This window comes from Carcharhinus amblyrhynchos, chromosome 30 (assembly GCF_965287045.1).
Source record: "Carcharhinus amblyrhynchos chromosome 30, sCarAmb.v2.hapA, whole genome shotgun sequence".
Classification (NCBI taxonomy): Eukaryota; Metazoa; Chordata; class Chondrichthyes; order Carcharhiniformes; family Carcharhinidae; genus Carcharhinus; species Carcharhinus amblyrhynchos.
This window is the reverse complement of record NC_137353.1, coordinates 2,500,578-2,515,487: the sequence shown is the minus strand read 5'-3', so window position 1 is coordinate 2,515,487 and position 14,910 is coordinate 2,500,578. Positions and strand designations below refer to the sequence as shown.

Sequence of the window (14,910 nt, the reverse complement as noted above, 5' to 3'; positions counted from 1 at the left end):
AGTTCTCAATCTTCACTTTACACTTAAAAGCCATTCTTGATTTGTGGTTTAATTATTGGCTCATCTGTCCAGACCAATTAACCCACTGAAAAGCTACACTGGCAATACTCAGTTTTTAATGTTACCGTTGGCTGGTTAACTGGGGTGTGATCTTACCTTGGCAGTTGTTAATTCCATCCCCGGTATATCCTGGCAGGCACTGACAGTAAAATAACTGTGTCACCAAATCCAGCCGGCAGATTGCTTTCTGGTGACAATAGATTTTTCTGTAATTGCATTCATTCTGAAATGGATCTGCAAGAACAAATGAGTTTTGATTTGGTTTGATGTTTGCAAATGAGGAGAGCTTTAAGGCTTGCAGGAGTTTCCCATTCTCCCGTTTTCTGAGGATGGTCATAGAATCCCTAAAATGCAGAAGGAGGCCATTCAGCCCCTTGAGTCTGCATCGACAACAAATGCACTCAGGCCCTATCCCCATAAACCCACATATTTGCCCCGCTAATCCCTCTACCCTATGCACCCCTGGACACTAAGGGGCAATTTAGCATGGCCATTCCACCTGACCCGCACATCTTTGGTCTGTGGGAACAAACCAGAGCACCCCCATTAAACCCATGCAGACATGGGGAGAATGTGCAAACTCCACACAGCCAGTGACCCAAGCCAGGAATTGAACAAGGTCCCTGGAATATGAGGCAGCAGTGCTAACCACCGTGTCACTGTGCTGCCCCGACTCCTGTTGTACATTTTGCTTCTGTAATATCCCAACTACATCAGGCAACAATCAAAAATTTCTAAAAATGGTTTTGTCGAATATTATTCAAACAAAGCTCTTTCCAAGTTGCTAAATGAGTGATTGCAGTCAGTTCCTGAGGCTGGAGTACTTCCTTTCTAGTATTGCAACAATAAAAACAGAAAATGCTGGAAATACTCAGCAGGTCTATGGAGAGAGAAACAGCGTTAATGTTTCGAGTCTGGATGATTGCTTAGCTCTGAGGGGGAAATGTGGTGTGTTTTATGCTGTTGAAAAGAGGGAGTGCCGCAGTTGGAGGTCAGTGGTAGGTGGGAGTTCGGGAGAGATGGAATGACAAGGTGTCCTGGACACCAGACAAAGGGACTGTTAATTGTAGTGTTAAAGACCAAGGCAGGTGTTAATGGTTGCACAAAGGCCTGATAACAGAACTCGGGAATAGCACAGAAGGATCAGCACTCTCTGAAAGCAGAACACGAGAACAAACTACAAAGTGGCCTTTGGAGGGGAGATGGAATTCATGGTCTGAAGTTGTTGAACTCAATGTTGAGTCCAGAAGATTAGTGAAAAGATGAGCTGGCCTTCCTTCAGTTTGCATTGGGTTTCATTGGATCATTACAGCAGGTCAAGGGCGGAAGTGTTAGCGTGAACTGAGATGGTAAATGACAAGGTCAGTCTGGGTCATGCTACATGAGTGGACGTGTTCCACAAAGCAGTTAAATTCTAGATGCTGAATTGGCAGGGAAACGGGTGTGATTTATGATAGTTTTTCAGTAGGTGTTCAGACTTGAATCTCCCACACTCTGTGCAATGCAGAGATCACAATCATGAATATCATTAAAAGCTTGGGGGACAGAGCCTATTCACATAGAAATCCTACAGTACAGAAGGAGGCCATTTGGCCCATCGAGTCTACACCAACAATGATCCCAACCAGGCCCTATTCCTGTAACCTCATATTTACTTCGCCAATCCCTCAAACCTACATATCTCAGGACACTAAAGGGCAATTTTGGCATGGCCAGTGCACCTAACCTGCACATCTTTGGACTGTGGGAGAAAACCAGAGCACGCAGAGGAAACCCATGCAGATACAAGGAGAATGTACAAACTCCACACAGACAGCGATCCAAGCCAGGAATTGAAACCAGGTTCCTAGAGCTGTGAGTCAGCAGTGCTAAGCACTGTGTCACCGTGCCACCCTGAACTGTACCCCAAAAACAGTACAACACAGGAACAGGCCTGGCCCTTGGACCGTCAAACCCGTGCTGACACATTCATCAATGTAATGCAAAAGGATTTGTGGAGAGGGGGCCAGAGTAGGACTGGAACAAGAATGTTCCGCATTCCCCACAAAAAGAGAGGCAAAACTGGGGCCCATGAAGGTTGTTTAACCTGGTGTTGAGACTTCTTACTGTGTTTGCCCATGAGGGTTAGCACAGTCACATCTTTAACTCACGGGAAGTGAAATATGTTGAAGCAGAAATTATTTAGTGAGACAGCAAGTTTAGCCAGCTGGTGGACTGACGGTGGACGGGGATTGTTTGGGCCTCTGTTCAAGAAAGAAGTGGGGAACCCTCAGGCCCTCCTGGCGAGGGATGGAGGTGTAGATGGAGTGGGCCTCCATAGTGAAGAGGAGATGGTTAGGGTCAGAAACTGGACATTGTTCACATAAGATAGTGTGTCGAGGAATCATGAATGAAGATGAGAACAGACTGGACAAGAGGAGAGCGAACAGAGTCAGGGTGTGTGGATGTGATTGAGTGGGGCAGGAAATGGCTGATTGGCAGGTTGGCCAGGGCTCTTTCCTGAGAACAGAGTAAATACTGCATAGGAAGATTAAAAATAGGAGAAGGAGGCCATTCAGTCCTTGCAACCTGCTCCCTCATTTAATAAAGTTAAATTTTATTTATTAGTCACAAGTAAGGCTTACATTAACACTGCAATGAAGTTACTTCGAAATTCTCCTATTTGCCACACTCTGGCATGTGTTCATGTCAATATACCTAAGCAGCATGTCTTTCGGACTGTGGGGGAGGAAACTGGAGCATCCGGAGGAAACCCATGCAGACACAGAGAGGATGTGCAAACTCCACGTACACAGTGACCCAAGCTGGGAATTGAACCCGGGTCCCAAGCGCTGCAAAGTTAACCACTGTGCCGCCATGCCACCCCATAACAACATCATGATTGATCTGCCAACTCAACTCTGCCACCCTACCTCATCCCATAATCCCTGCTTCACTTCTGATCGAAGAATCCATTGATTTCACTCTGAGTGAGCATCTGGGATGAAGAATTGTAAAGGTTCAAAGCCCAGAGAAAAGCTTTCTCCTCAGTCTGAAACTCTTTATCCAGAGACTGGACACTCTCTCCAATCAGGGGGAAACATCCTGGTTAACATCTGTATAGGTGGCATGGTGACACAGTGGTTAGCACTGCTGCCTCACAGCCCCAGGGACCGGGGTTCAATTCCTGGCTTAGGTCACTGTCTGTGTGAAGTCTGCACATTCTCCCTGTGTCTGCGTGGGTTTCCTCCGGGTACTCCGGTTTCCTCCCACAGTCTGAAAGGCATGCTGGTTGAATGCATTGACCCAAACAGGCAGCGGGCAGTGGTGACTGGGGGAATTTCACAGTAATTTCATTGCAGTGTTAATGTAAGTCTTACTTGTGACTAATAAATAAACTTTGCTTAGGAAAGGATATATTCCTTTTCAAGACTGAAGCCAATTTTCTTTCAAAGGTTTCCTTGCATCAGAGTCTTCCCAGGTTAGAGCAGTTTGCTACAGAAACAGACAGGTTTATTGTTGTGAATTTGTATCAGAAACTGCTCTCTTTACAGATTTGGAACAACTTGTCTTTAATGGGATTGCAGTTTTGCCTTTTCCATTATGGAGACCAAGTGAAATTGAAAGTTAAAGTTTATTTATTAGACACAAGTAGGCTTACATTAACACTGCAATGAAGTTACTGTGAAATCCCCCAGTCGCCACACTGTTCAGGTCAATGCACCCTAACCAGCACGTCTTTCAGACTGTGGGAGGAGCGCTGTGGCATCGGAGTGACTAGGGGATTTTCACACTAACTTCACTGCAGTGTTAATGTAAGCCTTACTTGTGACTAATGAATAAAATTCCACGCATTGGAGTCCTGTCAGAAATGAGCAAATTCTTCCCCTCCCTCATCACCCACCCCCCCACCCCCAAAACCCACACATGAACCAAACTCGCAGTCAGGAATAGGGGAATATCTGTCAAGAGAAACTGCTCTGTACACCCAGTCCCTGAGGGCCGGGTACCAGGTCAAAGTGTGCTGAATACATCACCTGAATGGTGATCACCTTGCACAGACACTTCATTGGAGACATTTCTCATCTTCCGTATCAGCAATGCCAGGAGGATGATTCTCAGGCAGAGACACATCTTGGATATCAGGATTAATTCGCATCACTAGAACCTTCCAACGCTGCCCAAGTCAGTGAGTAATGGCTTAGAGACAGGACTGGGGGCTAGACTGGACGAACGCCTCCCCACACTCTCACACACAACATTAACTGTTGATTTCCGAAGCTGCGACCATTCGGTGCCCGTTTTTACAGCGTCACAAAGCTGGAATGTCCCTGCAGAGTGAGAGATGAGGAATGCTGTCAACACTGAAAACTGCTCTACATCAGCGTCTGGAAGCTTCTCCCCTACCGCGTATCTTTTGGCAGAGTCTGTGGTGCGGTCATTAGAGAGTGACTTAGGAAAGTACACAATGGTTTAAGCATCGTTGAAGCAAAAGTTTCCAGTCCGTTACCCACAGAATAACCAATAACCCAGTTATAAGATGCATTGAGCACATGGGATCATCCCAACATTCACCCGGGGGGGTGGAGGTAGTGAGTGACTGAGAGGGTGAACCTCGAGCTAAGGATAGGACAATTCCTCAAATTCAAATCCATGGCAATGCTTAGATTAATCTCAAAATTGGACAATTCCCAGAATCCAAATTCAGAGCAGAGAGATAAAAATCAGCCGCCGATAAATCCACTCTGGGGAGCCCAGGACGGGGAGGGTGTGGAACTCACTCACACAGGGAGTGGTTACAATAAAAAAAACACAGATTCACTGAGGGGAGAACCTCCACAAACTCCAGGGAGAAAGGATTAGAAGGTTACACTGATAGGGTGAAATGGAGAGAGACAGAAGGAGACTTGTGAATATGGGTTAAATGGGTTCTTTCTGTGCTTTCAATTCTATCCAACTCTACAATAAAAGGATCGAAAGGTCGCCTGGACTGAGTCCTCTCCTTACAGATGCTGCCAGACCTGCTGAGATTTTCCAGCGTTTTCTCTTCTGGTTTCACTATCCAACTCCATTTTCAGTGTAAAAATCTGCATGAATTGGGACTCTGTTATTCAGTGTGCGACTGATTCGAATTACACAGATATCTGGAATTGAGAGAGTTTTGTTCTGATTTTGTGTAGTGGAGAATGAAAGGTGAACATTTCGGATGTATTTTATAAATTGGGATTGTGTCTAATGTGAAGGATAATACCCGCACGCATTGTGCGTCTTGCTGAGATGTGAGACTCTGCTCTCACCATGGATGGACCTGCTGGATTCTGCGGGCTTGGAGTTGCTCTAAAACCCAACTGTTTGTCTCTGATATCACAGCTGGAGAGTGAATTCAACTCAAAACACAGGGAACAGAGACTTAGTGACTAGTAAATAAAAAGCGTTTTGTGCGATAGAGGATCTTTAGTGGGATCATTTCTGGGGGTCCCGAGTACAAACGCATCTTTCCTCCTCCTATATCCGTGTTCAGATGGTCACACACTGTCTAACAGGGTGTACGAGGGTGGGAATGGCCAGTTTGTTAACTTTCCACAGTGCTTTGTCAACAAGTGTGTGTTTGAGCAAACTGTTACATCAATGTTCCAACAGAAAGAGCTGCCAGGCTTGAACAGCTTGTTTCCTGCAACTGAAAGCTCTTTTAAATCCAATGTTTGTTTAAAACATAAATAATAGCTCTCCACTCCGCAAAACAAGGTGAATGCAGCTTTAGGAAGACTCCAGGAAAGCCTCCAGGAAGTGGGTTCTGTATGTCAGGCAGCTACAATCCTTCCATTCTCTGGATGACAGAATTAACTCTTGCAACTCGGCCAATGTTGTCTACCTGATACGCTGCAGGAAAGGATGTCCTGAGGCATGGTACATTGGGGAGACCATGCAGACATTATGACAACGGATGAATGAACACCACTCAACAATCACCAGGCAAGACTGTTCTCTTCCTGTTGGGGAACACTTCAGCGGTCATGGGCATTCGGCTTCTGATCTTCGGGTAAACGTTCTCCAAGGCAGCCTTCATAACACACAACACAGAGTCGCTGAACAGAGGCTGATAGCCAAGTTCCGCACACATGAAGACGGCCTCAACTGGGACCTTGGGTTCATGTCACACTATCTGTAACCCCCATGACTTGTCTGGGCTTGCAAAATCTCACTAACTGTCCTGACTGGAGACAATACACATCTCTTTAACCTGTGCTTAACTCTCTCTCCATTCACATTGTCTGTACCTTTAAGATTTGATTACCTGTAAAGACTTGCATTCCAATCATTATCTTGTAAATTGAGTTTGTGTTTTTATATGCCCTGTTTGTGAACATAACGCCTCATTCACCTGAAGAACGAGCAATGCTCCAAAAGCATGTGCTACCAAATAAACCTGTTGGACTTTAACCTGGTATTGTGAGACTTCTTACTGTGCTTACCCCAGTCCAACGCTGGCATCTCCATGTTATGACAGGATTAATTCAGGGGACAACCTTGCTTTAAGAATGCAACACCAGCGTTGGAATGGAAATGGAGAGAATGAGTCATCTCAGGATGGTATCTCTGTGAGGGGGCTGGGGGGGGGCAGTGTGTGTAGGGGGGGCAGAGTGTGGGGGGCAGTTACAAACCCCCAGATGGTTCCTGCTTTCCAACAATAGTCTCTTCCTCATCTTTGCAATGTGATTGGCCAATTTGGCTTGGTTGGTGTTTGAAAGAATGAAAGGTGGCCTTATTAAAACATGGGCGTGGGGGCTCTAGTTCTCTCACTCACAAAGATGTGCAGGTTAGGTTGACTGGCCATGCTAAAATTGGCCCTCAGAGATGAGGAGGATTTATTTTCTGTCGGGAGTGGTTAGTCTGTGGAATTCTCCCCCTTCCCCCCCAGCCTGCAGAGCTGGCTGGGTCATTGAATGAATTCAAAGCTGAGTTAGACACATTCCTGATGGACAAGAGAATCAAAGTTTCTGGAGGAGAGGGAAGTAGGGTTAAGAACCCAACCAGGGCACCATGATTTTATTGGGTGGCAGCGCAGACTTGAGGGGCCAAATGGCTTACTGCTGCCACTAATTCTTCTGTTAGTGTGTTTCCAGTTCAGGTTACCTGAGAAAAACCCTGAGTGTTGCTCACACGAGTAATTACTGCCAAATGTGTTCTAACAGTGGGGAGCTGATGGATCCACAGTGTTGGTGCTGAGTTGCCCTAATGTTACCAAACAAGAACCAGCCAAGCTGTCCCATCCCAAAGGCACCAGGGATACCCCCACTGTACAACAATGAAGAAATATGGGATGCAATCAAACTCAGATATCAAGAGGAACTCACCAACTTCCAGTAAAATCAGAAGGAGATGAGAATGCTTTCAGTCAGTGCATTGCAAGTAGCAGCCAGTGTGGGCACAGTGTGTGTGCCTTTTCCCAGGCTAGCCAGGCTCCTCTGAATGGGAGATCTGGGTCTTGGGGCGTGCACTAGGTTTGGGGCAGGGAGGGGGGGGCTGTTTCAGAGCTTCCTGCCTTTGAGAATCTTCAGGGGAAGGAGAGGGTGTGGCGATATAGAGAGGAGGTGTGGGGGTGTAGAGAGGAGGTCTGGGGAGAGTGAGGAGGTCTGAGGGGGATTGAGGAGGTGTGGGGGTGTAGAGGAGGAGGTCTGGGGGGGTGAGGAGGTCTGGGGGTGTAGAGAGGAGGTCTGGGAGGGGTGAGGAGGTGTGGGGGTGTAGAGAGGAGGTCTGGGGGGGGTGAGGAGGTGTGGGGGTGTAGAGAGGAGGTCTGGGTCGGGGTGGTGAGGAGGTCTGTGGGGGTGTAGAGAGGAGGTCTGTGAGGGGGGTGGTGTGGGGATATAGAGAGGAGGTCTGGGGGGGTGCTGTGGAGGTGAGGGGGTGTAGAGAGGAGGTCTGGGGGTCGGGGTGGTGAGGAGGTCTGTAGGGATATAGAGAGGAGGTCTGGGGGGGGTGAGGAGGTGTGGGGATATAGAGAGGAGGTCTGGGGGGGTGAGGAGGTGTGGGGGTGTAGAGAGGAGGTCTGGGGGGGTGAGGAGGTGTGGGGGTGTAGAGAGGAGGTCTGGGGGGGTGCTGTGGAGGTGAGGGGGTGTAGAGAGGAGGTCTGGGGGTCGGGGTGGTGAGGAGGTCTGTGGGGGTGTAAAGAGGAGGTCTGGGGGGGGGATTGAGGAAGTGTGTGGGTGGGGGTCTTTGACAGGATCCGGGGGAGGCGGGGGGAGGTGCAGGAAGAGCGCAGGCGCACAGAGCTCCCATTTATGAGCTGCCCAGGTTGCTAAGCAACGCCTTGGCCTCAGTTCCCTTCCCCTTTGGGGGGCGGTGACCTGTTCACTCCGGAGCCGCCCGTTACCGGAACGGGGCAGCCCCGACTGCCGGTCCCTCCCCGCCGCCACTCTCCAATCTGTGAGGCCATTCAGCCCATCGACCTGAGCCTCCGGGATAGCACGGAGCCGGTATTTGAGATGAGTCAGGGGCACTCACCCGGGGGGGGGGCCTGCTTTAAAAACACTTCCAAATTCGGAAGCAAAAATCCTCATCGGCATTTTAAAATATATCACATTTTAATCTCATTCCCATTAATTGGTTTATCCCCTTTTATGCAATACCCGAGATCACCCCACAGGATGCGATATTTATGGTAACACATTTAAACTTGTGGAGTATTAACCTCAGAGGTTATTCTGTCTGGGGGGGTGATGGGGATAAAACAGTGAGGTGAGGGGGGACAGTCCCCCCGCAGTGTGTGTTAGCAGCTGTAGTTATTGCAGATTTCTGCAGGGCTCTGCAATGTTAACCATCATTTAGATTGCTGTCTGGATTGGGTTGCCCCATGCTGCAGATTGGTGATGGCTGGCCACTTGGCTTTGCTTCCAGAGGATTGGAGGTACGGAGGTTCTTTGTCCAATTTTGTTGGAGGCAAATGCTTTGTCACCTTTGAAATGTTGGTACAAACCATAGGACCAGAAGATATAGGAGCAAAATTAGGCCATTCGGGCCATCAAGTCTCCTCCACCGTTCAATCATGACTGATAATTTTCTCAACCCCATTCTCCTGCCTTCTCCCTGTAACCTTTGATTCCCTTACCAATCAAATCCAAAGATGTGCAAGGTTAGGTGGATTGGCCACACTAAATTGTCCCAGGGGGACTAGCAGGATAAATATGAGTGGTTACAGGGATGGGGGCTGGGTGGGATTGTTGTTAGTGCAGGCTTGATGGCCTGCTTCTGCACTTAAATACACTCAATGGCCTGCCCTCCACAGCCTTCAGTGGCAAGGAATTCCACAGGTTCACCACCCTCAGGCTGAAGAAATTCCTCCTTATCTCAGTTCTGAAGGGTCGACTCTTTGTCCTGAGGCTGTGCTCTTGGACCTGAGTCTCTCCCACTAATGGATGCATCTTCCTCACCTCCATTCTATCCAGGCCTTTCAGTATTCTATAAGATTCAATGAGAAAGCTAGCACGAGGGGGCATAGCTTTAAATTAAGGGGTGGTAGTTATAGGACGGATGTCAGGGATAGGTTCTTTACCCAGAGGGTGGTGAGGGATTGGAATGCCCTGCCTGCTGCAGTTGTAAATGCGCCTAGTTTGGGGGCGTTTAAGAGATCCGTGGATAGGTTTATGGATGGAAAGGGTTTGGTTTAAGTTAGAGGGTCATTGTTTTTTAACTGGTCGGCGCAACATCGTGGGCTGAAGGGCCTGTTCTGCGCTGTAATGTTCTAAGTTCTATGTTCTATTCCCCCTCATCCTTCTAAATTGCATCAAGTTATCTGGAATTACAAACAGCGCAGGAACAGACCATTTCACCCATTGGTCTCTGTTGGTGTTTGCCCTGACATGACCTTAAATTGCCATAACTTCACTGCTTTTTGGAAAACAGTTGGAGTACAGTGCACTCAGTTCCAATCCTCAACTCAGGGACTCTATCTCTAAATTATTGACTGGCTTTGTAAATCGAGCAGCTTGTTAATGCTATAAATAATTTGTTTCTGCATCTACGACAGATCTTCATTTGTGTCCAGTGGTAGGTCTGAGGCTGTACAGTCACAAAACAAGAAAGGCCAGTGAACAGGTCAACCTGAATATGCGAGGTTTTACTGTTTTTCACAGGAGTGACCACCAGACACAGTCAGACTCTTTCAAATATAAATGTGCAAGTAAAGATCCGACAAAGAAAAATGCCACCTGTCCCCCAGGAAAGGTTTGTTTAGCAGCTTTTCTCAATCATTCCATGTTGCTCTGAATTTAACAATTAAATCATTTGTCTATTCTTCCTGATTTCTACCTTGTTGATGCAAATGTTAAATCGTTGCAATGGGTTTTACACTCACTAGAATTTTGCAAGGATATGTTTGGGTGTGAAATCAAAGCTGGGCCAATATTAGTTAATTTCACTCCTATAAAGAAATAAGTTGTATTTTGTTACTATTTTTTTAAAAATTCATTTGTGGGACACGGGCATCACTGACTGACCAGCATTTACTGCCCATCCCTAATTGCCTTGGAGAAGGTTAAATGTTAAATTTCTTTTCAAAGTCAGTCGCCGCACTGGGAATCGAGTTATCTCACCCTGGCAGATTGTTCACATTAATACTGGGGTCAGCTACTAATGGGGGGGGGAGGGGAGGGAGGTGTAAGATTAGGATTGAGGAAAGCAATTGGATAGAATGGCCCAAGATGCCACCTGGTGAGGCACACTGGGTTGACAGCAATGTGTGGTTCCTGCTGCTGAAATTGTGGGATATTAGAGAATCTCCGGAAGGAATCCAGTGTAAGATGAGACTAATTTACTAAGGATGGTCTGAAATTTGAACGCAGCTTTTGAGTTGGCCTGAATGATGCACACGAAGTGAGAAAGTGTTTCTGATCCTCAGTCCATTACAGAATCACAGAATACTGCAGTGCAGAAGAGGCCCTTCAGCCCATTGAGTCTGTACCGATGCATGAAATGCCCTAACTTGCCCACCTAATCCCACTTGCCAGCTCTTGGCCCATAGTTCTGAATGTTATGTCATGCCAAATACTCTTCCAGGTACTTTTTAAAGAATGTGAGGCTTCCCGCCTCCACCTCCTCCCAGACAGCCCATTCTAGACCATCACCACCCTCTGAGTAAAAATGTTTTTCCTTTTTTAACTCATGTCCCCTCATAACTGACCCTTCAACTAATGGGAACAGCTGCTCCTTATCCACCTTGGCCGTGCCCCTCATAATCTTGAACACCTCGATCAGGTCGCCCCTCAGTCTTCTCTGCTCCAACAAAAACAACTCAAGCCTATCCAACCTTTCTTCATAATTTAAATGTTCCATCCCAGGCAGCATCCTGGTAAATCTCCCCTGCATCCCATCCAGTGTGTTCACATTCTTCCTGTAATGTGGCGACCAAAATTGCACACACTGCTCCAGCTGTGGCCTCACCAAAGTTCTATACAACTCCATATGACCTTTCTGCTTTTGTAATCTATACCCCGATTGATAAAGGCAAGTGAGCCATATGTCTTTTTCACCACCTTATTAACCTGCCTTTGTGCCTTCAGAGATCTGTGAACAAAGATGCCAAGCTCCCTTTTTTCTTCAGAACTTCCCAGTGTCAGACTTTTCATAGTACACGTCCTTGTCAAATTAGAATTCCCACTGTTACTCTGTCAGATGAACCTTTTTGTCTCACCCTTCAAGAATATCTGCCATTCAATGATTTGGCAGCTAAAAGGAGGACAAGGGTGTTGAAGAAAGGTCAAAGGACCTCCAAACTCTGCATTTCGATATTGAACAGGACAGAAAAACTGGTTGTGTGTGCATGAGGACTCAACAATAGGTTTTGTAGAAACATAGAAAATAAAAGCAGAAGTAGGCTATTCAGTCCTTCGAGCTCCACCATTCATTATAATCATGGCTGATCATCGAATTCAATATCCTGATTCCTCCTACCCCTCCCCATATCCCATGATCCCTTTAGCCCCAAGAGCTATATCTAATTTCTCCTTGAAATCAGGCCTCAACTACATTCTGTGGGAGTGAATTCCACACATTCACCACCCTCTGGGTGAAGAAATTTCTCCTCAGCTCAGGTCAAAATGATTTACCCCTTCTCCACATACTATGACCCCTAGTTCTGGACTCCCTCACCATTGGGAACATTGTTTCTGAATCTACTCTATCTAATCCTGTTAGAATTTTGTAAGTTTCTATAAGATCCCTTCTCACTCTTGTAAAGTCCAATGAATATAATCCTAAATGACTTAATCTCTCATAAGACAACCTGCCATCCTAGGAATCAGCCTGATAAACCTTTGCTGTACTGTCTCTAATTCAAGAACATTCTTCCTCAGATAAGGACATCAAAACTGCACACAATACTCCAGGCCCCAGGCCTTGTGGAGCTGATGCTGACCCTGACCTCACAGCAGTGTCACAAGAAGTTTAATGACCTGACCAAGATGGGCAAGGTTTCAGATCAACCACTTTACTTCCTTGTGGTTCAGAGTGCCAGGGTACTCTCCACCTACTACAGTGAGGAGCTTTTCACTGTTCCTTCCTTACAAACCTCCTCCTCCACTTTAACAAACTGATTCCATTAAACCCTTGATGCTGATTCAGACACAGACCTTTGCTCGTTACACTGCTGCACAAGAAATTTATTCAGTGAGTGGTAAAGCACCATCAGGATTCTCATCCCCTCTGTCACCAGGTCATGGAGCCTCGGGTTGGAGGTGGCGAACAGAGAGGTCATCAGGGATAATTAGCTTGGTCCGCTCTACCATCCTCAGGTAAAAAAGGGAAAATATAGAACCATCAAAAAGTTACAGCACAGAAGGAGGACATTTGGTCCATCTTTTCCATACCAGCCCAAGAACACCCAGGTGTGCTTTCTAATTCCACCTTCCTGCACCCAGCCTATAGCCCTGTAGCTTACAGCACATAAGGTGCAGATCCAGGTACTTTTTGAAAGAGTTTAGAGTCTCTGCCTCCACCACCAACTCAGGCAGCGAATTCCAGACACCCACCACCCTCTGCGTAGAAAAGTTCTTCTTCACGTCCCCTCTACACCTACTGTCACTAATCTTGAATCTATGCTCCGGTTCTGGAATTCTCTGCTAAGGGAAACAATTTTGCCCTGTCCACTCTATCCCTTCCCCTCATAATTTTGAACACTCTATCAAGTTACCCCTCAGCCTTCTTTATTCCAGAGTCGCTCCCCCCAACCCTCTGGTTTGTTCAAGGGTTTTGTTTGAGCCTTTCAAAGCTCAAATAGAAAACAGAAAATATTGGAAATACTCAGCAGGTCAGACAGCATCTGTGGGGAGAGAAACAGAGTTAACGTTTCAGATCATTGACCTTTCCTCAGAAACATTAACTTCCTTTCCACAGCTGTCGAGTATTTCCAGCATTTTTTGTGTTTATTTCAGACCTCCAGCATCTGCAGTATTTTACTTTCACAATTGCCTAGCTGGTTGGTGGAGGTTGGGATGTGGGCATACAGGCTCATAGTGTGTGCCATGGCAGCATGGATTAGGTGTGAGGGACCAGTTTGTCTTCTCCTGTCCAATGTTGGACATTCCTGTCCAGCAAAGAAGGCTTGATTGAGGTGTACAAAATTATAAGGGGAAGGGATAGAGTGGATAGGATAAAATTGTTCGCCTTGGTGGAGAATTCTAGAACTGAGGCATAGATTCAAATGGCAGAAAGTGTAGTGGGGACTTGAGGAAGAATTTTATTACATAGAGGATGGTGGGTGTCTGGAATTCACTGACTGAATTGGTGGTGGAGACAGAGATCCAAAACTCTTTTAAAAAGTACCTGGATCTGCACTTTAAGTGCTGAAAGCTACAGGGCTGGGTGCAGGAAGGTGGAATTATAAAGGGCACCTGGGTATCTTTGGGCTAGCACGAACAAGATGGGCCAAATGCCCTCCTTCTGTGTTGTAATTTTTTGATGGCTCTACATTTTCCCTCTTTTACCTGAGGGTAAAAGATTCCGAAAAGCAGGAGGTTGAAGGTGCAGTGTCACGGACCTGAATTTACAAGTGTAATTCTTAAGCAGCTGCAGACTCAGTGAGCCAGTTGCGAGAAGGAGCTGTTCATGGGAAGCATGGAGTGATTCAGGGGTGAGAAGAAAATACTGCGGATGCTGGGAATCAGAGATAAAGGTAGAAAATGCTGGATAAACTTGGCAGGTCTGGCGTCTGTGCAGAGACAAGAGTTAGCGTCTGGAGTCCGTATGGCTGTTCCAGCTCTGATGAAATTCTGTTTTTCTCCACAGATGCTGTCAGACCTGCTGAGTTTATCCAGCATTTTCAGTTTTAATTCAGGGGGCAATGGATTTTTAAACTGCAGTAACCCACAGAATTTGTTTCCATCTTAATTTGCTGTACAGGAAAAAATATTTCCCTAATTTATACTTCAAAAGAAAGCAATGGAATTTCAGACCAGCAAGGATCGGACACCACTGGAATTAATAAGGACAGTTTGTGACAAAATAAATTATTGTAAGATATAGCAAGGAGATGGTTAGGTGGGGATAATTGTTCAATGAGAGGCCGCATGGTTCTGCCTAATGATCTAACCCATTGCTACAGTTCCCAATTTTTGGTGGTTACACTGAGGATTAACTAGGTCATTGTGTGGAATCAAATCTCGTGAATTGGTGACATGATAGCACAGTGGTTAACACTGCTGCCTAACAGTGCCAGAGACCAGGTTCAATTCCAGCCTTGGGTGACTGTGCGGAGTTTGCACATTCTCCCCATGTCTGTGTGGGTTTCCTGTAGGTGAGGTGCTTCAGTTTCCTCCCAAATCCAAAGATGTGCAGATTAGATGGATTGACCATGCTAAATTGCCCCTTAGAATCCCAAGA

General features: G+C 46.5%; 1 protein-coding gene across 1 annotated transcript in view; it reads left to right on the top strand.

Annotated features, from left to right (window-relative positions):
* The first annotated feature begins 6,578 nt into the window (after positions 1–6,578).
* The window catches only part of LOC145360007 (coiled-coil domain-containing protein 27-like), a 40,016-nt gene continuing 31,684 nt past the window's right edge, over positions 6,579–14,910 (top strand). The window contains exons 1-2 of the mRNA XM_080214908.1: positions 6,579–6,630; positions 10,064–10,260. Of these exons, the coding sequence (XP_080071034.1) occupies positions 6,579–6,630; positions 10,064–10,260 (249 nt within the window). The remainder of the gene's footprint in view (positions 6,631–10,063; positions 10,261–14,910) is intronic.